This window comes from Mchenga conophoros, linkage group LG11 (genome assembly GCF_057382185.1).
Source record: "Mchenga conophoros isolate Kocher_MC1m ecotype Shallow Benthic linkage group LG11, M_conophoros_male_GT1.1, whole genome shotgun sequence".
Classification (NCBI taxonomy): domain Eukaryota; kingdom Metazoa; phylum Chordata; class Actinopteri; order Cichliformes; family Cichlidae; genus Mchenga; species Mchenga conophoros.
This window is the reverse complement of record NC_140536.1, coordinates 17,683,849-17,704,724: the sequence shown is the minus strand read 5'-3', so window position 1 is coordinate 17,704,724 and position 20,876 is coordinate 17,683,849. Positions and strand designations below refer to the sequence as shown.

Below are 20,876 nucleotides of genomic sequence, written 5' to 3'. Positions count from 1 at the left end.
GCTTGCGTTTGCCAGGCTCTGTGAAATGTGGCTCTGTGGATAGTGATTGGTTGGAGTCTTGGCCAGTCTTCCCTTTCATTGCTGGCTGATGGTCAGTAAAACTCTATGGGCTTCCAGAAACATTTTAAAGTCAATTTCACAATAGTGAAATTACTTATTACACAAGTCTCTGCCACATGTCAGCTACACACCCTCCAGCTCATTTAGGCGATCCAGATGTAAGCTGTGGACCCCCCCAAAAAAAAAAATCCAACCTTTGGCCCTTAAAAGAAATACAGCTGGCTCTGTGACAGGAAAACAAGAGATTAGATCGACAGTTCAAAAAACTAAGATAAAAGCCTTTTCATGTGTTCGTCATTTTAATAGTTGTTGCCGTTAAACAAAAACCGATGCAGGTAATTGACAAAATAGCTTCATCAACATGCCGATCTTGTTAAATTCTATTAATGTAATAAATGACTGCACACTCAAAAAGACAAAAGGATATCTGTAATTTATTGGTGTCTTACAAACATATGGAAAAACCAGCCATGCTTGTCTGAACACTGTTAAATACAAAAAGCTGCTCCCCATCCATCTCGCCTCAGCCTTTCAAAAGCAACACAAACCTCTGTCAAACATCTGTAAAACATTTGTTCTCTCTCAGATAAGATTTCCTCACTCCGCTCTGTGCCTCCAGCCCGAGTGTGTAAAACGCCACAGTCTGGCCAGCGCTCAGAAGCTGTGCTGCACCAAAACAGGCTCCCTGCATTGGATTTAAGGTATTTTTTCCAGGTATGATGGATGCTAGAGGACTTTGGATGGTGCTCTGCCTTCTCTTGTTGGCACACTGCTCACCCCAGCAGAACTCGAAGAAAAGAAATGGCAAAAAAGGTAGGACTTCATATTCACCAGCTGAATATAAAATCAGTGGCTTCTACAGGACAGTATTGTTAGAGTTCACCTTGTTTTTTTGTTTGTTTGTTTCGGTAATTTTGTGCAGAATCTGCCATCAACTCTACAATCGAGAATCTGCAGAGGCAAATTGATGACATTACTCGGGATCTGACCGTGCTGAAAGAGCAGCAAGCTTTACAAACAGGTGTAGACTTCTTCACAAACACCATGCAGTTAGATTTTTTGTAAAGAATGCCCCAAAGTTGCACAATCCACTCAAGTATTTGCTTCAGTTTGCAGGCTGCATGTCATTTTCTAGTTAAACAGCTTTCTAGAGATGGAGAGCTGAAACAGATCCAGGGCTTTTGAACCACTTCCTCATAATTCCCTCTCTATCAGTTTGTCTAAAGGGCACAAAGATCCACAGAAAGTGTTTTCTGGCCAATCTGGTGAAACAATCCTTCCATGCCGCCAGTGAAGACTGCATCGCCAAAGGAGGCAGCCTAAGCACTCCTCTAACAGGAGACGAAAACGACCATCTCTACAGCTACGTACGCCAGAGCATCGGCCCCGATGAGCACATCTGGCTGGGCATTAATGACATGGTTACCGATGGCCACTGGGTTGACCAATCAGGCTCTAATGTGCGCTTCAAAAACTGGGAGACTGAAATCACCCAGCAGCCAGATGGGGGATCCAGCCAGAACTGCGCCATCCTCTCCATCACGGCCAACGGGAAGTGGTTCGATGAGAACTGCAGGGCTGAGAAGGCGTCTGTGTGCGAGTTCAACATCGTCTGAGAGACCATCTGTTGCTCCGTTTTTCAGTCTCTGACATTGCTTTGTAAGCATGAAGTGCAACATTATGAAATGCGCTGAAAAATAATGCGCTGCATCTTTAATCAGCCTGCATTTTCTCGGCCAAGCCTTCCAGATGTCAGTCCAGAACAGAGATTTCACTTGGTGCTCTTTGTATAAGCTACACCCACTTGTACATACACTCCATAAACAATGCTTTAAATATTCATTGAGGTAAACACTGGAGGGTTTGTCTTTATTTTTCTCTTATTAGATGCCAGTTAACATAACAAAATCTTTTCTTACTGAGTTACTAAGTTCTTTTTACAAAGTGCCTTTTCTGTGCCACCTTCTTTATTTCTAAATGTTAAGTTATGCTTCTCATGTTTTATTACAGGATATTAATGAACATGTTTACCATTTTATTCTTCTCTCCGATGTAAAACAAACAAACAAACAAACAAACAAACAAACAAACAAACAAACAGCAGCAGATATAATGTGAATGTACTACTCCTCATACAGAAAAAAGCTTTTGTAACAAATCTATTACAACCAAAGGTAATAAATAAAACCTGGGTTATGATTGTTGTCATTTTCACGGTCACATCATACATTCATTTCCTCCATGAATAAACTAAACAAAAACAAAGCATGAGCATAGGGTAGTTTCTCGTTTAGTTTTGGTTTTTAAATAGGTGTGCCAAGTTGACTGATTCATTGTATTGTGCAACTGATTCAGTATGAACGTAAGACTCCCGCCTGTCCAATTTATACTGGAACTAAATCCAGCCTATTCACTAAGAGAGAATGATGAGAGTATGATGAGTACAGTCACGTAACACACACACACACTACATTTTGTGTTTGCATTCAAAGTACTTTACTCACCCAAATGAAGGCGACAGATCAACAAGTCTGAACACTTCCAAACTTCCGGATTTTAAAGGCTCCTCTAAAGTTTCTTTACTCACTGTGAGCCACTGAGACTGTAAAACATTTATGGCCACACTCCGTGGGGAAGAGGAATTTTCAAGACCAAAGTCCTTCTGAAGCACTTTTCCTCAAAGAGGACAGATGCATGCCTTGAAAGAAAACTTTTCTCTTTCATGTTTAGGCTCATGCTAGAATAAGGGACATTTAAACAGCAACATATTACAGCTCACTACTAAATAAATACATTTTATGGCAGATGCAGCTGCTGATATAATGCAAATAAATGTATATTTTTCCTCATTGTAATCCAAACAAAGCTGTGTCTGTCCTCATAACAAATGGTGAAACAGGTTTTTTTTAACTACTGATCAGTGCTGATCATGATATACAGTCTCAGTATGAACTAGTAGCACTTTAGGCTCGAGCTTCTCAAATGCTCGGTTTCAGTTTGGCACCGTCCCAGTAACACAAATGACTGAAAACAACTATAAGATCCTTACTAATTTCTAAAGGGAGCCTGACCTATATGTAAGGCTCATTTATGGTGTAATGACACTACAGCTAGAAAACAAAAAGCAACAATGAACAACAGAAGGACATGCTGCTGCAACATACGGCTGCTGCAGTCCAGACCGTTGTGTTCTGATAACGATATAATGTATTTACAAAATATCACAAATGGAAAACTTCATTTCCTGAAAGCAACAGAAGACCTCTTTATAAAAACTAAAAACCTGTGTAGAAGGAATGATTAAGTGCTGCTTTTGAAAAAGAAGAACCTTAACCTGAGACAAAACGCTGTAACAGCTGCAGACAGGTTTGGAAGCTGTTTGTGTGTGCCTCACTTTAGTGCAAAAGCTGCACTCAACACAAAAAAAGTGTCTTTTGGGGGTCTGAACAGCGAGCAAACACACGGGGAATAAATATCCCAAAGTTCAAGTGGGTCAAGAGAAAAATCAAAAAGTCGAGTCCAATCTTCTGCTCAGTTGCCGCCCTCTGGCTCCAGTCGAGGCCCCAGATTTGAAGACTGTTCGTCCTCACTTTGGTCCATCAGGGTTTGGTCTTGGCTCGGAGACCTGTTGGGAAGTGGAGGACCCTTCTGTGACGAGAGCAGTGGCTTTTGAGAGTCTGTGTGTCCCGTGAAATGTTGGTATGTTTCTCCATAGATGCCAATATCTGCACCCTTTTTCAGCAGGTGTGTGTAGACGAGTGTGTCGTCGATGGAGGTGTACACGTGAGCGTCATCGTCTTCGTGTGTTTTCGGGGGTCCGTTGTATCCTGGCAGGAAGTTGATGCCATCTGGATTATAGACAGAGACTTCGTGATTGAGCTTCTTCTTCTTCTTCCTATTTGGCAGAAAAGAAGATCGGAGCTTTTTTAAATTAAATTTACTGATAAATTATGCTCGCTATGATTTTCGATGAAGGACAAAAATTTCTAGCAGGTTGAGGAGAGCAGATAAGTAAACAATGTGAAAATACCCATGTTAACTGTAAAGAAAAATAATAAAACTCAAAGAACAAAGGATAAAAGAGTAATACTCACCTAATCACCACACAGACCACAACCAGCACCATTACAAAAATGACCAGCAGAGCAGCCACCACACTCAGGATGTTGATTAGTAAAAGGCCTAGAAAGAAAAAAATGGCAACAAACACCATAGTCAGCTTTTTCTATCACATTTTTCCCTGACATTGACAGACGGATGGTGGACGCTCCTGCAGTGATGCAGACACTGCATCAATCCGTTGTGGTAATGAGAGCTGAGTATGACAGCAAGGCTCTCGATTTACCGGTTGATCTACCATCCAACCCTCACCTATGGTCACAAACTCTGGGCAGTGATTAAAAGAAATGAGTTTTCTCTGAAGGGTGGGAGGTCTCTCCCTTAGAGAGAGGTAGGTGGTTCGGGAATCTGACTAGGATGGCTTCTGGGAACCTCTTGGCTGAAGTGTTTCCGGAATTTCCCACCGGAATGATGCCCTAGGACACACCCAGGACATGCTTGGGAGATTACATCTCTCAGCTGGCCTGGAAATGCAGCAGTATTCCTCCAGATAAGCTGGAGGGGGTAGTTGGGAAGAGGGAGGTTCTGGGTGTCCTTGCTTAGGCTGCTGCCTCCTGAAGCTGAAGAATTAATAAAAATATAGATAAATACAATCCTGGTACTGGAGCTTTCTTCTTGCACAAGAGAGAAAGAAGGAAAGTAACTGCGTAAGTAACTTTTCCCCCAAACAGAACATTGATTAAAAATCAGCAAAGCAGAATAAAACTTTGCACTAAGGTTAAAAAAAGAAAACAGTTTCAGTATCCATGACCTCCACGCTCCCAACTTTGAAGCCATACTACAGCTTCATACTCCTGTATGCTACAGCTGCAGCAGTTCTTTAGGCGAAATACTAATGCCAATCAGTCAGTGATGATACTTTATGTAAATACATCTGGCGAGCAGAGCACCAACAAATTAAATTCCTCAACAAGCTGCGTATGACATTTTACCAGCCCATCACACCTCCAGCTGTACGGCAAGTCTGTGTATGAATCTCATTTCTTAATGAGAAACCAAAAGCACAGAACAGAGCAAAGTCTTCACTTCACACAACTGGGAACCAGTGCTCAGTCTGGGCAAGCAAGTCATGTTTCTGTGACACATCACCGATGACACATACTGTCATTCTTTCAGAGCCGTTAAAACAACCTGCCCTGACTGAACTGACTGTGCACTGGTAGGATCACATGGAGGAGGCTTTTGAAAGCAAGCTGGCCAAGTTTTAAGGACTTGTTTCGGGAGGACTGCCAGAAAAAGGTCATCTTCCTGTTGAAGTAGGCTGCAGAGTCCTCACCCTGCCAGGCGTGAAGAGACCACACAGAAACACAGCTATCAGGACTGCAAAAGAAGCAGCTGATGGAGCCTCCAGGTGGATTAAGTGGGGAAATCTGAGGCTTAATGTCAGGACCTGATCAATCCCTGGCTGGGTCGCCAATCCGAATCACCCAAGGAATCTAGGAAAGATCACTGATGATGCTCGCCAGGATGCATCTTTCATCTACATATGCACAACAGTGTATTGACCGAAATGTTCAGCTGGCTAACATCCTTATCAAGGCAACAGAAACAAGCTGATGCATGCTGAAAATTAAAGTTTGTCACATTCGTCTTCAAAAGCCAGAGGACCTTGAGTGTCTGGACAAATTTTCATGGAAATTCATTGAAATATTCTTGAGAATTATATATCTATTTTTTAAAAATCAGAAAATTATGATATAGATTAAGTAACTGTAAAGTTTCCTCTTACCATTGCTCTTCTGCAGGGAGATCTTGGTAATTACGCTGAAGTTTCCTCTTTCAGGCAAACAGTTGGACATGTTGAGGTAGAAGCTCTCAGAGACCGTGAGCTCGCTATTGGCCACCTCATCCTCCCTGTGGCTGTAGTCCTCCTTGGGGCTGCCCATTCTTTGCACCCGGATGTTGGTGTGGCGGTTGATGCACTTGGGCTGGCTGAGCTTGGTAAAAATCAGCTGCGCCTCCATCTTCGGAGGAACTGAGACAATCCAGGAGACGGTGGAGTAGGCCTTCATTCCCGCTGGCCAAGCTGGAGTAGCCACAAGTTCTGGGGTGTCTTTCTTTGGAGAAACGGTGAATATGTATCTTTCTGAAGGTTATTGCAAAAAGAAAACAATGTGAAATATTAATGGTTATTTAATGTTCTTATTTTATTCAGCTTATCCCCTTCAAGTGTGCTTGTTTTTACCTGTAATCTCTTTTTCAAAACTGGCATTCAACACAGCCGATCTTGGTGCTTTAGCATTCATGCTGGACCACCATGTGACAGACACACTTGTGTGAATGTGGACGGTCTGTATGGCTCCGTTGGGGCAGAAGGTCCCAATAGTTGCTCCATTCTCTTCTGCCACGTTAATAGTGACGCTGTCATCACATAGCTGTCCAGGTAGGGACTGCTTAAGGGGCCCGGTGGGAGAAATCAGCTTTACCGTGCCGTGCTGACCGGGACGCAGTATCCACGTCACACGGCTCAGAGGTGCAGGGAGGCATGATGGCAGCAGAGGCACCGACAGACTGACTGGATCAGGACATTTACCAGAACTACAATCTGAACGGAAAGAGGTTCTCAAATGAAACTGATAAAGTTCTTTACAGTACAATGAGAAGCACTTTTAGTAGAAGGTAGTACAGATGTTTTTAAACACATGGTCTGAACTAACTTTAATGAACCTGTAAGCACATGTGAGTACTAATGTATTTGCCAACAGCTGTAACATCTCCTTTGAGCACCCAAATTAGGAGGCGTGTATATAAACTGAAAAATAAAATATAATAAAATATAACTTAGTAACAAATCTAAAACAGCAGTGAATATTTATCCTTAAATTACACTATATTACAATGCATTTTAAACGCCTTCATTAGTATTATTATTATTATTATTCCGTCTTAAAATCAAAATTTTGAATATTTTCAGCTGAACCAACTCTGATTTGCCTGAAAATTATATGGATTAAAAGTAAATAATGAACTTCGCCTTGGTATAAGAAATACTTTATATTTATTTATTTTTTAAAAAGATCCCACCATTCACTTTCCAGAATTATGATAAGAAAAACCAGTAAAAATTTCTTTTGAGATATTCAAATATTGCCTCCGATTTTAAAATGAGAAACACGGTGGAAGTCAGACTATTTCTCAAAAATTATATTTTTAAAATTATTTAATATATTATGTAAAAAATTCACAGCAATCATTTTAAATATATGTTCAAACTTTGGACCATAGAATTTTTAGCCAAATCTAAGATGATTTAGATTAAATGACAAAAGTATTATAATGAATTATTGATGATACATCTGTGGATTTTACACAGTGAGGCTTAAACAGCTGATGAAACGAGAGTTTAAGTAAATCTTGAGTTACCTATGACTTGCGTGGCTCTGACTTCCATGTTGCCAGGAAAGCAGTCCTCAAAAGACAGATCAGCACTTGATGTGACTGTGATGTTGTCTTTTTTCGCCGAGTTTATTTTCATCACGCAGTCAGGGGTCGATGTCACCGTGGAAATGTTCAGAGAAAGGCCCTCAGTTTTGCTGAGATCTACTCTACATGGCACTGGAAGGGTTGGGGGCAACAAAACAAAGCACGTACAACAAATGTGATTCCTCAAACTTTCCTGGAAATTTATCAGTGCTGTCATACATGACTAAGAGATTAGGCAATTTAAGAGTTTGCCTGGGCTCAGAAACAGGCCATAACACACACTTTCCAAGTCCCTCCTATTCACAAATATTACAAGAAAGGGAACATTGTCATACCACTGACTAATCAAACTGCACCTTTGTTGTAACCTTTAAGACGATAGAAAAAGAAAAAAGAAAGAAACTATTTATACAAGTACATGCTGCCACATGCAGAGCAGGCAGCACACATCTCCCCAACAGCAAAACCACTGTACAAAAGAAACTGCAGTACTAAATTTAGCCATGTGGGACCCACACATTATTAATCGGTTTTGGAAATGGAGCTACACTTAGTAACTACGTGTTTGAAACACTTGGAGTCAGACGAAGCATCAGCATCACCCAACACCTTACAGTGGGAGAAACCACAGACCAGACTATCTGAGCTCACCCTCTTTAATAATACTATAGCTAAAGACATAATGTGATGGAGCTTTTAACCCCTGTGACTAACATGCTTCTGGTGCTTGTTGCTTACTTGTGGGTCAGACTGCACTCATCAGCTACACACCTGTAAAGTCTGGTATGTATTTACACAGTTGTGCTGCTCTAACATAGAAAAAGTTTGACATATAGACATGTCACTGCACATAATAACACACCTTCAAAACATGAAGACATCCTCAGTATTCACTTGTAGTCTTGTTAGGGCCTTTTGATTAATTACAAGTCCAATACGCAATCTTCTTTCAGCTCCATTTTTGGTCTCTACCAACTCACACTTTTGTTACCAAATGCTCCACAAAGTGCTTATATGATACAGACCTGTTGAAGCTGGGCTGGAAGCAGACACCTTGAGGGTGAAGGTGAGTCCAGGAGAATCAGCAGGTGCTCTCTCCATCTCGCAGTTCCTCAGCGTGAGCAAAAAGTCTCCCTGGTTCTGGAGCGGCTGTGTGTCATTTAGCCCCAGAACCGATGTCACCCTGCCTTTCTGGTGGTACTCCACTGCTACTTCCTTCTTCACACAATCTGGCTGTGTGAGGTTTAGAAACTGAAGATCAACCCTGTGTTTGTCTGGGACCTGAAAGTACCACTCCATGATGTCATCATCAGGAAAGCTCTCTGGGTAGTCCGGCGAGAGCAGCTCTGAGGAAGAGGTCCCTTTTGGTAAAGTCAGAGAAATTCGGGCAAGAGCTACAACACACACACACAACACACCAAATAAATTGAAATTAAAACAAAAATTGTTAAATGACACTGTAATTTTGAAAGAAACACAAAACAATGAATGTAAACTCACACTTGATTTTTTCCCGCACAGTCACATCAAACTTGTCATTTTGCAGCTTCTGCTCTGCTGGGACGTCCACAGAAAAGCTGCCGCTTTTCAAAACCTGAGCACTGCTGATGGTGCCACTTCTGCAGTACTTCCCCACAGCCACATTGCCTGTAGACTGGAAGGCCTGGAGGGTGTAGGTGTGTCTGTCTGGACATTTCTCAGATGGATTGATCTGTTTAAGACCCGTGTTAGTGAAATCTATTTGGAAAGCTTTTGGCGCTGCGGCTGCTAGATTCCAGGTAAACGTGCGGTTAAAACGCAGCACATCAGTCGAGCTGAAGTCAGTCTGGATGATGTGGCCACTGCATGACTTCGTGGTGCAATCTGAAAAGAGAAATTGAATCCACTCATACTGCGTTAGTCCACTAAGGACATTCAGTCTCACTGATAAAATAATCAGATATCACACAGACACTTACTTATACGCCGTACAATTTCTATACTGAATACATCTTGAGGTCTGGAGCATTCAAGCGCCACTGACACAGTACTTCCACTGAATGAGTTCAGAGATTCAATACTGCAACGTTGTGTGTTCCCTGATCCTGTACACACTTGGCAACCTTTGACCTGATTATTATTTCTGATGTTTATAGTGGCTCCTGGTTCAGCAGTGAGAGTCAACTTCTGGGCCCCTGGAAGCAAACAGAGAGTTATAGTGAGCAAAGGGATAAACATGTGTGACTTGTGTCATATCTGGAAATAACACAGTGAAATTCCATTCACAAATAAAACTGACTGCTGTGATGGATGAAGCTTGTCTTACGTGTTCCTGTGACTAAGCAGGTCTGTACTGAGTAAACCTGAGCAAGCTCAGCACATAATATGGTGCTTCAGTCAGGGCTCTGGGTCGGCCATAACCTAGTTTACACTGAAATGTTTGTTATTCAAATTTACACAGGGGCAAAACCGGCACAGCCCATATCAAATGACACACTCTGGGAGCTTCTTGAAAGGGATTTTCTTGCTTCAGCTGTTTTCAGCTTCTGAGTGAAGACAGTGTCAATATTTAACGGACAGATCCACCAACCCACCAATATTTCACACTAAATCTCTCCCCCTGGTTCATATTTAAGGTTCGGATTACCTGACACGGTGGACACGATGAACGTAAGAAGTAAAATCCACAGAAGGGCCGCGCCTGTTGATACGGACATGCTGCCCTACAGTGAAGCTCTGAAACTTTCAATCCTGAGAGAAAAAACAAAAATAAAATCAGCGGACACATTTCATCGCTTCTTGTCTGGAGCTGGGACGCCACATTTTCCTCTGCGTTACATCAAGCTCACGGAGCAGCTGTTGACACAACGAGTCCACTCCCTATGTGAACGTGTGCCAGCAAGGAGGGAGTGTTGAGGCCAGGTGATGTTTAAAGGCGTGGCTAGAATCGCCATCTTGGCAGGTAGGCGTGCTGACGCGTTACGACACGTGATGTAGAACAAAAGTGCTAAAATAAAGTGAAATTTCTGGAAAATATGCAGAGTTTGATATATGATATTACCGGAAACGATAAAACAGGCTCAGTCCTCTCATGACAATAAAATCTAGATTTAGCCTGCACTGCTTTTAGACTTAAGGAATGCGATTAGTAACAACTGTGCTTGTCTTCTGTTTCATGTGAAAATCTTTATGATCGAGTGTAAAATAGCAGAACAGATCGAGGGAGTTGTGCCACACCCTGTTTCTAGGGAAGAAATTGATCATGTGACCGCACATTTATGGAGAGTCCGACATTTTTCTCATCCTGCAAAGAAGCGCCTCGTTGCATGAGAATTAAGCACATTTAAGTTCAAGTGATTTTTGCCTTTCCAGGTAAAATTTCTGTGATCAAGGTATTTTGATTATTTTGTCTGTTTTAAACAAGTTTGAAAACATTTCACAAATGTGTTAGTCCTTTTGTAAGCCACACTATGAGTCTATACGCCTGTAGTTATGCCACAGAGTTATAATGTGGAGGACAGGCAGAGCTTCCACTCCGTTAGAGGACGTAAACAGAGCTGTGAACTATAGTGAGCAAGGTGGAGAAGGGGAAGTCCATTCGGGTGGCGAAGAAGATGCACATATGCAGGATGACATTAAAACGATCTATGGAGAAGAAAAAGATAGATGGAAAAGAAACAAGGCCATTAAAGGATATAAAGGAACTGCACTTGCCTGTCCAGTCTTTGACGACCATATAGAGAAAGAACTGGCAGAACATATAAAGGCACAAGCAGCTTGATGTGTTCATTTCTTTGTGCATACTCAAAAGCCAGTTCACGGTATTTGAGTATGAACAAAGAAATGGATCAAAGAGGCAAACGCAGGTTGTGTTGTATTTATTTATTAAGATGAAGTAATTGGGAACATTAATCATAATAATTTCCCCCTCTGGATTACAAACGTCCTTCTGTGACAAACTAAGTTAAATAAAAATTCATTTTTGTCCTCACGATAAACTGGTCAGTCCGGCCAGCAGATCACGTGCTGCGTGGTCTCATTTGTAGTAATTTCTTCTTTGTCTTCTTCTGGCAACCCATTTAATTGGAGCAAGGAGTTGTTCTGCCCTCTAGTGGAAAAGAATGTAATTGTTCTGCCCGTTACTCACCGCTCGCTTAGAGTAGCTACTTGGATGGGAAGCTTGAAGCTGTAATATTTACTTAACCAAAAAAAAAAAAAAAAAAGAAAAGAAAAGAAAAAAGAGGGCGGATCGTATTGAAATTGGCACAGGAAAGAGAAACAAGTTTGTTTAAGACCACTGAAAACTTTTATCTGCACTTGTTGTCTGCTGGACGTTGCTCTGGAAGGAGAAAGCTTTGGTGTTCTATCCTATTCAGAGGAGAGGTTTGGAGTCTTCTTTCACCCCCATTCTCTGCGGCCTGCTGGAGCGGGGGGGCTAGGAGGAGGAGTTGGCCGTCCGACTGCGGTCTGGAGTGTGGGGCCTCCCTGCTGCTGCGGAGTCGGGGTGGTCTGCCTCTCCCCACCGCAGGGAAAAGGGTAACACCACCTGGGTCTGGGTGCAGTTCCCCCCTCCAGGGTCAAGGGTACCTAGACCCGGTTTGTAGAGCACGCTTGGGGAGTGTGATCGTGTGTACAGCGTCTCTTTATGTCTGTCTCCACGTTGGTTGAGTGTGGAGTAAGTGCATATGAGAGCATGAGGGTGGGAATGGATGTTTGTGTCTGTGTGTGCCTGTATGTCTGTGTCTATATGTCAGGTTGGGTGTCAGGCGCCACCTCTCTGGGGACATCTCAGGCCCTCCAAGGTTTGGAGGCCTATCTTCCCCCCACCACCACTTCCCCTGCCAGTGGCGGACTCCCTCAGACATCGGTGCGTTGGTGGTTCTTTGTGTCTGGGGATGGGCGTCCAGGTACACACCGGCTCACTCCTTGGCGGCCGCTTATCGGGGCCTGGAGCCTGGGGCTCGCTCCGGCCATTTCGGAGGTGGGGTGCCCCCGGCCTCTCGGCCTGGGGCTCGGTCACTCAGGCGCAGCTGGCTGCCGGCGGAGCTCACGGGCGCGTCACTGCAACCCCCCCTGGCTTCTGCTCCGCGGCTGCTGAGTGAGCCCAAGCGCGTCCATGCTCACAGGTGTACACACGGGTGATCACACCCACAAACTACACCCTTTTTGGCTCCTACCTCAAAGCACACTGTGTTCTGTTGATCTTATGTGCTGCACAATAATGTTTAACATTTAGTATTTACTGTCATATTCCCATATATCATTGTGATGTTGTTTATTCTATTACTCTTGTTCTCTTCTGCTTGTTTTCTTTTTTCTTTCTCAGCAGGTGATCCAGGTGATCGATAGATGCATTTTTTTCTTTTTTTTCCCTGCCCGTTCTGTTGGTTTTTGTTTTTTGCCCTTCTCCCCCGTCCCTCTTCTCAGCTGTTTCTCTTTCACTCTTTCTTTCTCCCCTTCTTTCCCCCAGTCAAGTCTGTCCCGTATTCAGCAAGTGAAAATAAAATAAACAATAAAAGGTGAATCAAATGGACCATTACGGCAAGGCTGGGATGGTCAATTTGGTAAAGTAAATCTGTTGGGCATCTTTCTTTGCCTTTAGACAATAATTCTGATGCAAAAGAGCCAAACGGGACAGGCAAAAAAGGAAAAAAAAGACTTTTGGATTTTTATGCACTACTTAAATGTACTTAATTTCTCCCCTTTCCTTTAAAATACCTGATATTCTGTAATACTAATAAATAAGTCATGAACTTTATAAAATTACTTGTGCACTACTTAAAATTAAATAAAATAATTTCTGTTTTCTGTAAAAACCTGACTTCTCACCCCATTATTCCAGTGTACCTGCTTTAAGTTATTGCAGTCAAATAACTACACTGAAATTAAAAATAAAATACACTGAAATGCAGTTTAATTGCAGGGGAATTATGCCACTAGTCTCCGATGAGGACAAAGGACTCATCCCATCGTGACACATTAAAAAAGCAATATATTTGACCTTACTATGAAATAAATATGTTTTATGTCAGATGCAGCTACAGGGGATGATTGAGAGCAACTTTTGCAATCGAAGAGCCTTTAATCTGGGACAAAACGTTGTAACAGCTGCAGACAGGTTGTTTGTGTGTGCCTCACTTTAGTGCAAAAGCTGCACTCAGAAAAGGTGCTTTGTGAGGAAATCACACAGGGAATGAATATCCCAAAGTTCAAGTGAGTCAAGAGAAAAATCAAAAAGCTGAGTCCAGTCTTCTGCTCAGTTGCCGCCCTCTAGCTCCAGTCGAGGCCCCAGATTCGGGAGCTGTTCGTCCTCACTTTGATCCTTAGGCTGGTAAATCATATTCTGGTAAATTGTATTGTCCACCGGGGTTAGGATTTTGCTTGGTGGCTTGTTGGGGCGTGGAGGGCCCTGCTGTGATGAGAGCAGTGGCTTTTGAGAGTCTCTGTGTCCTGAAACAGGTTTATATGTTTCTTCATAGTTGCCAGTCTCTGCACCCCTTTTCAGCAGGTGTGTGTAGACGAGAGTGTCATCAATCTCTTCGTACACATGGGACTCATCATCTTTACAAGTCCCCAGCACGTCTGGGGATTCGTATCCTGGTAAGAAGTTGATGCCATTAGGATTATAGACAGCGACTTCATAATTGCCTTTCTTCTTCTTCTTCTTCTCCTTCTTCTTCTTCTTGTTCTTCCTGTTTGGCGGGAAAAAAGAGAAGATTGGGATTATTTTCTGTTTTATTCAGCTATTGATGGGTCATCCCCTTTGAAAACACACTAAATAATAGAAATACTCACCTAATCATTACAACTAGCACTATGACAGAAATGACCAGCAGAGTAGCCACTACACCCAGGATGATGGTTAAAGGTGCTATAGAGGAGAAACAATTAACTTGGTTAACATTTGGATCACATTTTCGACTGTGCAGTGGTTGTAAAAAAGAATTCAACAATAAACAGAATTGCTGAAGCTGAAAAATCGTTCAATTATCGTTTATCCTCCCAAGTGTGAAGCTACACTACAGCCTCATATTCCTGTGGTGCCTTACACCAAATGCTAAAGTTATCAAGCTGATGTGATCTGGTCACAGTGCTGCAGTTCTTTTTGTCATAAACCAAAGTCTTGGAAAAATCTGGACCTAGTGATGACGAGGTTTTACCCAGACTATCGAGCCTCCAGCTGTTGGGCAAGTTTGAAATACCTTCCTAACCTGTTTGCTCTGGGGAGTCATGCTCAAACACAGTGTTGTGACCTCCCCAGGGTGTACCCTGAACTGCATAAGTGGAAGAAAACGTAACATTTGGGGCCTTGTTTTCGCTCTCTGTGGTCATCACTTCAAACATCTTCTACATTATGCAATGACAGAGCTTTATGCAAAAATCGATTAAAGCAGTTTTAGATTTCCAAAAGCAAATATTTTCCCCGGGAGTAACTCGGAATAACATCTCATGTATTTATTGTTAATGAAAGTACAAACTATGAATGAGTGAGTGCTTAATCTCGGATTGACACAATATATATATATTTTTTGTCATTGAAGTCAGTGCCGTTTTATTTTTTCAGACCTTTTGAACGGGGTGGGTAAGCAGACACCTTGAGGGTGAAGGTGAGTCCAGGAGAATCAGCAGGTGCTCTCTCCATCTCGCAGTTCCTCAGCGTGAGCAAAAAGTCTCCCTGGTTCTGGAGCGGCTGTGTGTCATTTAGCCCCAGAACCGATGTCACCCTGCCTTTCTGGTGGTACTCCACTGCTACTTCCTTCTTCACACAATCTGGCTGTGTGAGGTTTAGAAACTGAACATCAACCCCGTGTTTGTCTGGGACCTGAAAGTACCACTCCATGGTGTCGTCATCAGGAAAGCTCTCTGGGTAGTCTGGCGAGAGCAGCTCTGAGGAAGAGGTCCCTTTTGGTAAAGTCAGAGAAACTCGGGCAAGAGCTACAACACACACAACACACCAAATAAATTGAAATTAAAACAAAAATTGTTAAATGACACTGTAATTTTGAAAGAAACACAAAACAATGAATGTAAACTCACACTTGATTTTTTCCCGCACAGTCACATCAAACTTGTCATTTTGCAGCTTCTGCTCTGCTGGGACGTCCACAGAAAAGCTGCCGCTTTTCAAAACCTGAGCACTGCTGATGGTGCCACTTCTGCAGTACTTCCCCACAGCCACATTGCCTGTAGACTGGAAGGCCTGGAGGGTGTAGGTGTGTCTGTCTGGACATTTCTCAGATGGATTGATCTGTTTAAGACCCGTGTTAGTGAAATCTATTTGGAAAGCTTTTGGCGCTGCGGCCGCTAGATTCCAGGTAAACGTGCGGTTAAAACGCAGCACATCAGTCGAGCTGAAGTCAGTCTGGATGATGTGGCCACTGCATGACTCCGTGGTGCAAGCTGAAAAGAGACAATGAATCCACCCATGCTGTGTTAGTCCACTCAGGACTTTCAGTCTCACTGATAAAATAATCAGATATCACACAGACACTTACTTATACGCCGTACAATTTCTATACTGAATACATCTTGAGGTCTGGAGCATTCAAGCTCCACTGACACAGTACTTCCACTGAATGAGTTCAGAGATTCAATACTGCATTTTTTAATAATTGATCCTGTACACACTTGGCAACCTTTGACTTTATTATTATTTCTGATGTTTATAGTGGCTCCTGGTTCAGCAGTGAGAGTCAACTTCTGGGCCCCTGGAAGCAAACAGAGAGTTATAGTGAGCAAAGGGATAAACATGTTGGGTCCTGTATTATATCTGGAAATAACAGAGTGAAATTACCATTTAGATGAGATTAAATTCACAAATACAACTAACTGCAGTGACAGATGAAGCCTACGGCTTGTCTCCTCCTATAACTAAGCAGCTCTGTATTGTGGAACAAGTTAGAATCCAGATTAGCGATCAAGAGGTATAAAATCACTGCGTACTAGCTAATCAGTACTCCAGTGAATAGCTTCACCATTCAATGAAGATTCGTTGGAATCTAAAATCTAAAGTCTTTGTGTTTCCCTGATGAGCATCAGTAATGAATACAAATTATTACATGCAGCTTTACTCTTTAGATTTTTTTATGCCAGCAAACATTTTTTCAAAATTGATTATATGATCATAAAACAGGACACCTACACTGTATTAGCTGACCTCTCACCAAATTTCTATGTATACACAGAGTCTGCACCTGATAGAATAAAAAATCTATTATGGGGCTGATTGTCACAAGGTATAAAACACACACACACACACACGCACACGCACGCACACACACACACACACACACACACACACACACACACACACACACACAAAACACAAAAAATTTAATTAAAATGAAAACAAAAATTGTTACATTTTAAAAGAAACACAAAAAAGTGACTGTAACTAAACTCACACTTGATTTTTTCCCGCACAGTCACATCAAACTTGTCATTTTGCAGCTTCTGCTCTGCTGGGACGTCCACAGAAAAGCTGCCGCTTTTCAAAACCTGAGCACTGCTGATGGTGCCACTTCTGCAGTACTGCTCCACAGCCGCACTGCCCGTAGACTGGAAGGCCTGGAGGGTGTAGGTGTGTCTGTCTGGACATTTCTCAGATGGATGAATCAGTTTAAGACCCGTGTTAGTGAAATCTATTTGGAAAGCTTTTGGCGCTGCGGCCTCTAGATTCCAGGTAAACGTGCGGTTAAAACGCAGCGCATCAATTGAGCTGAAGTCAGCCTGGATGATGTGGCCACTGCATGACTCCGTGGTGCAAGCTGAAAAGAGAAATTGAATCCACCCATGCTGTGTTAGTCCACTCAGGACTTTCAGTCTCACTGATAAAATAATCAGATATCACACAGACACTTACTTATACGCCGTACAATTTCTATACTGAATACATCTTGAGGTCTGGAGCATTCAAGCTCCACTGACACAGTACTTCCTTTTAAATAATTCAGAGATTCAGCGTTGCATTTTTTAATAATCGATCTTGTACACACTTGGCAACCTTTGACTTTATTATTATTTCTGATGTTTATGGTGGCTCCTGGTTCAGCAGTGAGAGTCAACTTCTGGGCCCCTGGAAGCAAACAGAGAGTTATAGTGAGCAAAGGGATAAACATGTTGGGTCCTGTATTATATCTGGAAATAACAGAGTGAAATTACCATTTAGATGAGATAAAATTCACAAATATGACTAACTGCAGTGACAGATGATTTCTCCTATAACCAAGCAGCTCTGTATTGTGGAACAAGTTAGATTCCAGATTAGAGATCAAGAGGTAGAAAATCGCTGCAGTACTTCGGTAAATAGCTTCACCATTCCTGGAAGATCATTTGGATCTACGTGGGAAGAATGGATGGCATCTAAAGTATTTGTATTTCCCTAATGAGGATCAGTAATTTGTTATTGCAGCAAATTGTTATTGTTCTATAGTCATCATTATATGATCATAAAACAGGACACCTACACTTTATTTGCTGACCTCTTACCAAATTTCTGTGTATGCACCGAGTCTGCACCTGAGAGAATAAAATTAATCTATTACGGGGCTGATTGTCACAAGGTATGGAGTAGGTTGTCCCTGTAGCTATCAACGGGGTTTCAGTAAAAGAAAAAGTGAGTTAAAAAAGAATAACAACAACCTTGTATTTAAGCTGTGAATTTGAACCAGTGATAATTACTACGAATTATGTATGTATTATATATGAGAAATCTGCAGTGCTTTAACAACCTTTATTAAAGACACAATAAACACTGAAGACAGATTCCACATCCATGATTTTGAATTGATGTCATTTTGAAAAAGCAGGTTGTTCTGTATATTTGTTTAAACAGACTTTTGGTGCAAGATTTTCCAACTGATAAACCGAATTCAATACCAGGAATTCAATTTGAATAGGGATCCACAGGACATGTGGAACAGCTTAAGTCTACCTTACTACTAAAAGAAGTGCAAACTGTGCATTGCATTGTCATAGGAATGCCTGTATGTATTATGCCATGTATTATTTTGGTTAATTAGAATGTGTATAAAATGTTGTTAGACTTGATTGTAATCTCTTTTATACTGCTCTTTAACATGAACCAAGAATGCCTGTTCAATCAGCTTCATGAGAATAATTGGCAGCTATTCGTTATTCTGGTTAATAAAACTCTCTTATCAAGGAGTGCTCTCTTAGTGCTGCTGTTTATACCTAAGGTGATGGCTGCACATTGGAGCTCTGAAACTTTAAACTGGATACATTTAAGCATTCAAATCTCATTCCCCACAGCCTAATAAAGGAGATGTGAAAATTGCTTCAGTTTCTCAGCAGATCAAGGTGAAATTAAATTGATTGATTGAACAGGTATTCTCTGTGTCCTCTGTTCTAATAATTACAACAAAAAGTTTCATTAGTGCTGCTATCATCTTAAATATATTAATAAAAGTTTCTGGAGGTCATCCAAGGTCCACCAGCCCCTTTCTTTACTGTGAAAAGGTTGTGAAACATAAACCAGTATTGTATACATATATATATATAAAACAATCGCGACCTTAACACATGTTGTAGATGAGAGAAGCAGTGAAAACACGTCGCTTCCAGCCAGAGAAACTCGGGGCATAACCGGCTGTGTTTTAGTTTTTAATCTGTCAGCTGCGGACTCTGTGAGAGTAAAGATTAACGCCCTGGAGGACGGGGCTGTGGCCCCCCCACACCCTCTAGCAGATTATTACATGAAGGAACCTTTTAAAAAAACAAAAAACAAGCGCGTCCATGCTCACAGGTGTACACACGGGTGATCACACCCACAAACTACACCCTTTTTGGCTCCTACCTCAAAGCACACTGTGTTCTGTTGATCTTATGTGCTGCACAATAATGTTTAACATTTAGTATTTACTGTCATATTCCCATATATCATTGTGATGTTGTTTATTCTATTACTCTTGTTCTCTTCTGCTTGCTTTCTTTTTTCTTTCTCAGCAGGTGATCCAGGTGATTGATATATGCATTTTTTTTCTCTGCCCGTTCTGTTGGTTTTTGTCTTTTGCCCTTCTCCCCCGTCCCTCTTCTCAGCTGTTTCTCTTTCCCTCTTTCTTTCTCCCCTTCTTTCCCCCAGTCAAGTCTGTCCCGTATTCAGTAAGTGAAAATAAAATAAACAATAAAAGGTGAATCAAATGGACCATTACGGCAAGGCTGGGATGGTCAGTTTGGTAAAGTAAATCCGTTGGGCATCTTTCTTTGCCTTTAGACAACAATTCTGATGGCAAAAGAGCCAAACGGGACAGGCCAAAAAAAAAAAAAAAAAAAAAAAAAAAAAAGAGAGTAAAGATTAACTATAAAAACACAATGATTTAGGATCATACTTTAATGCGTATAAAACAATAACAATAAAATTTTTCATTATTAAGTTGCGTTTTAGAATCTGTATATTTCTGCTGTTCATCAGGGAAACACAAAGACTTTGGAAGCCATTAAAAACAAAAGTCTCATGTCCACACTCAGAGGTCTCAGAGATCTTCCGGGAAATGCTGCGCTATTTTCTCGAAAACTGATCAGTCAGTGGTGATTCATACCCACTGATCTCCCGTTGACCACTTCCGCTGTGGACTCGTTATATGGCGTGGCGATTTACCGAAAACAGCCGTACTCAGTATCACCTGACACTCACGCTCTGAGAGCTTCTTGAAAGGGATTTTCTTGCTTCAGCTGTTTTCAGCTTCTGAGTGACATTAGTGTCAGTATTTAACGGACAGATCCACCACCACACCAAATCTCTCCCACTGGTTCATATTTAAGTTTCAGGTTACCTGACACGGTGGAGACAGTGAATGTAAGAAGTAAAATCCACAGAAGGGCCGCGCCTGTTGATACGGACATGCTGCCCTACAGTGACGCTCTGAAACCTTCAATCCTGGGGTGTTAACTGAAGCTCAGCTAGTTGTTGTTGACTCCTAATTGTGAAAGTGTGCCAGCAAGGAGGGAGTGTTTACGCAAGGTAAAGATTAAAGGCGCGGTCAGGAGGACCATATTGGCAGGTATAGGACACAGATGCGTTAGGACAGCCCTGTAGCCCAGTAAAAAATAAAATCCTGAAAAGTATCATGGAGAATTTTTAAAAAAGAAGCTAATATACGAGAACTGTTGCCTGAAACGGCAACTCACCCTTAATCACGTCATTTCAATAAAGATGTCACGATTTAAGATCGCATTGTTATAGAGCCTTAGTTAATGTGAGCAGGACGCCTAACACCTGTGACTGTCTTCTGTTTCTTGTGAAGTTTTTTAATCTTTTAATAGATCGTTGAGTGCAA

At 41.8% G+C, this 20,876-nt stretch overlaps 3 protein-coding genes across 4 annotated transcripts; 1 reads left to right on the top strand and 2 right to left on the bottom strand.

Annotated features, from left to right (window-relative positions):
* Positions 1-559: 559 nt before the first annotated feature.
* Positions 560-2,295, top strand: clec3ba (C-type lectin domain family 3, member Ba). Its single transcript, XM_085291200.1, has 3 exons — positions 560-873; positions 983-1,081; positions 1,276-2,295. The coding sequence occupies exons 1-3, from the start codon at positions 777-779 to the stop codon at positions 1,674-1,676; spliced, it is 597 nt and encodes a 198-aa protein (XP_085147326.1). The 5' UTR covers positions 560-776; the 3' UTR covers positions 1,677-2,295.
* Positions 1,903-20,500, bottom strand: LOC146563858 (CUB domain-containing protein 1-like). 2 transcript variants are annotated; one of them, XM_085291199.1, is made up of 13 exons: positions 20,373-20,500; positions 17,444-17,656; positions 16,986-17,348; positions 16,077-16,289; positions 15,619-15,981; positions 9,561-9,776; positions 9,103-9,465; positions 8,628-8,996; positions 7,543-7,734; positions 6,365-6,724; positions 5,909-6,265; positions 4,155-4,242; positions 1,903-3,955 (listed from the first exon to the last, which is right to left on the bottom strand). In XM_085291199.1, exons 1-13 carry the CDS (start codon positions 20,440-20,442, stop codon positions 3,592-3,594), a joined length of 3,531 nt encoding a protein of 1,176 aa, XP_085147325.1. In that variant the 5' UTR covers positions 20,443-20,500; the 3' UTR covers positions 1,903-3,591. The 2 variants fall into 2 exon arrangements, with proteins under 2 accessions (XP_085147325.1, XP_085147324.1); XM_085291198.1 differs by lacking the exons at positions 15,619-15,981; positions 16,077-16,289; positions 16,986-17,348; positions 17,444-17,656; positions 20,373-20,500 and adding an exon at positions 10,229-10,491.
* On the bottom strand, positions 13,509-15,185 carry LOC146563859 (uncharacterized). The gene is made up of 3 exons (XM_085291201.1): positions 15,176-15,185; positions 14,377-14,452; positions 13,509-14,273 (listed from the first exon to the last, which is right to left on the bottom strand). The coding sequence occupies exons 2-3, from the start codon at positions 14,382-14,384 to the stop codon at positions 13,838-13,840; spliced, it is 444 nt and encodes a 147-aa protein (XP_085147327.1). The 5' UTR covers positions 14,385-14,452; positions 15,176-15,185; the 3' UTR covers positions 13,509-13,837.
* Positions 20,501-20,876: the final 376 nt, after the last annotated feature.

What these genes read in the sequence shown, in the direction of transcription:
- LOC146563858 (XM_085291199.1), bottom strand. Translation starts at nt 20,442, where the DNA reads ATGTCCGTATCAACAGGCGCGGCCCTTCTGTGGATTTTACTTCTTACA. An exon ending in TGTGCGGGAAAAAATCAAGT is followed by an intron (nt 9,777 to 15,618) that starts GTGAGTTTACAT and finishes GTTTGCTTCCAG; the next exon opens with GGGCCCAGAAGTTGACTCTC. An exon ending in TTCCAGCCCAGCTTCAACAG is followed by an intron (nt 7,735 to 8,627) that starts GTCTGTATCATA and finishes CAACCCTTCCAG; the next exon opens with TGCCATGTAGAGTAGATCTC.
- clec3ba (XM_085291200.1), top strand. Translation starts at nt 777, where the DNA reads ATGATGGATGCTAGAGGACTTTGGATGGTGCTCTGCCTTCTCTTGTTG. An exon ending in GAAAAGAAATGGCAAAAAAG is followed by an intron (nt 874 to 982) that starts GTAGGACTTCAT and finishes AATTTTGTGCAG; the next exon opens with AATCTGCCATCAACTCTACA. An exon ending in GCAGCAAGCTTTACAAACAG is followed by an intron (nt 1,082 to 1,275) that starts GTGTAGACTTCT and finishes CCTCTCTATCAG; the next exon opens with TTTGTCTAAAGGGCACAAAG.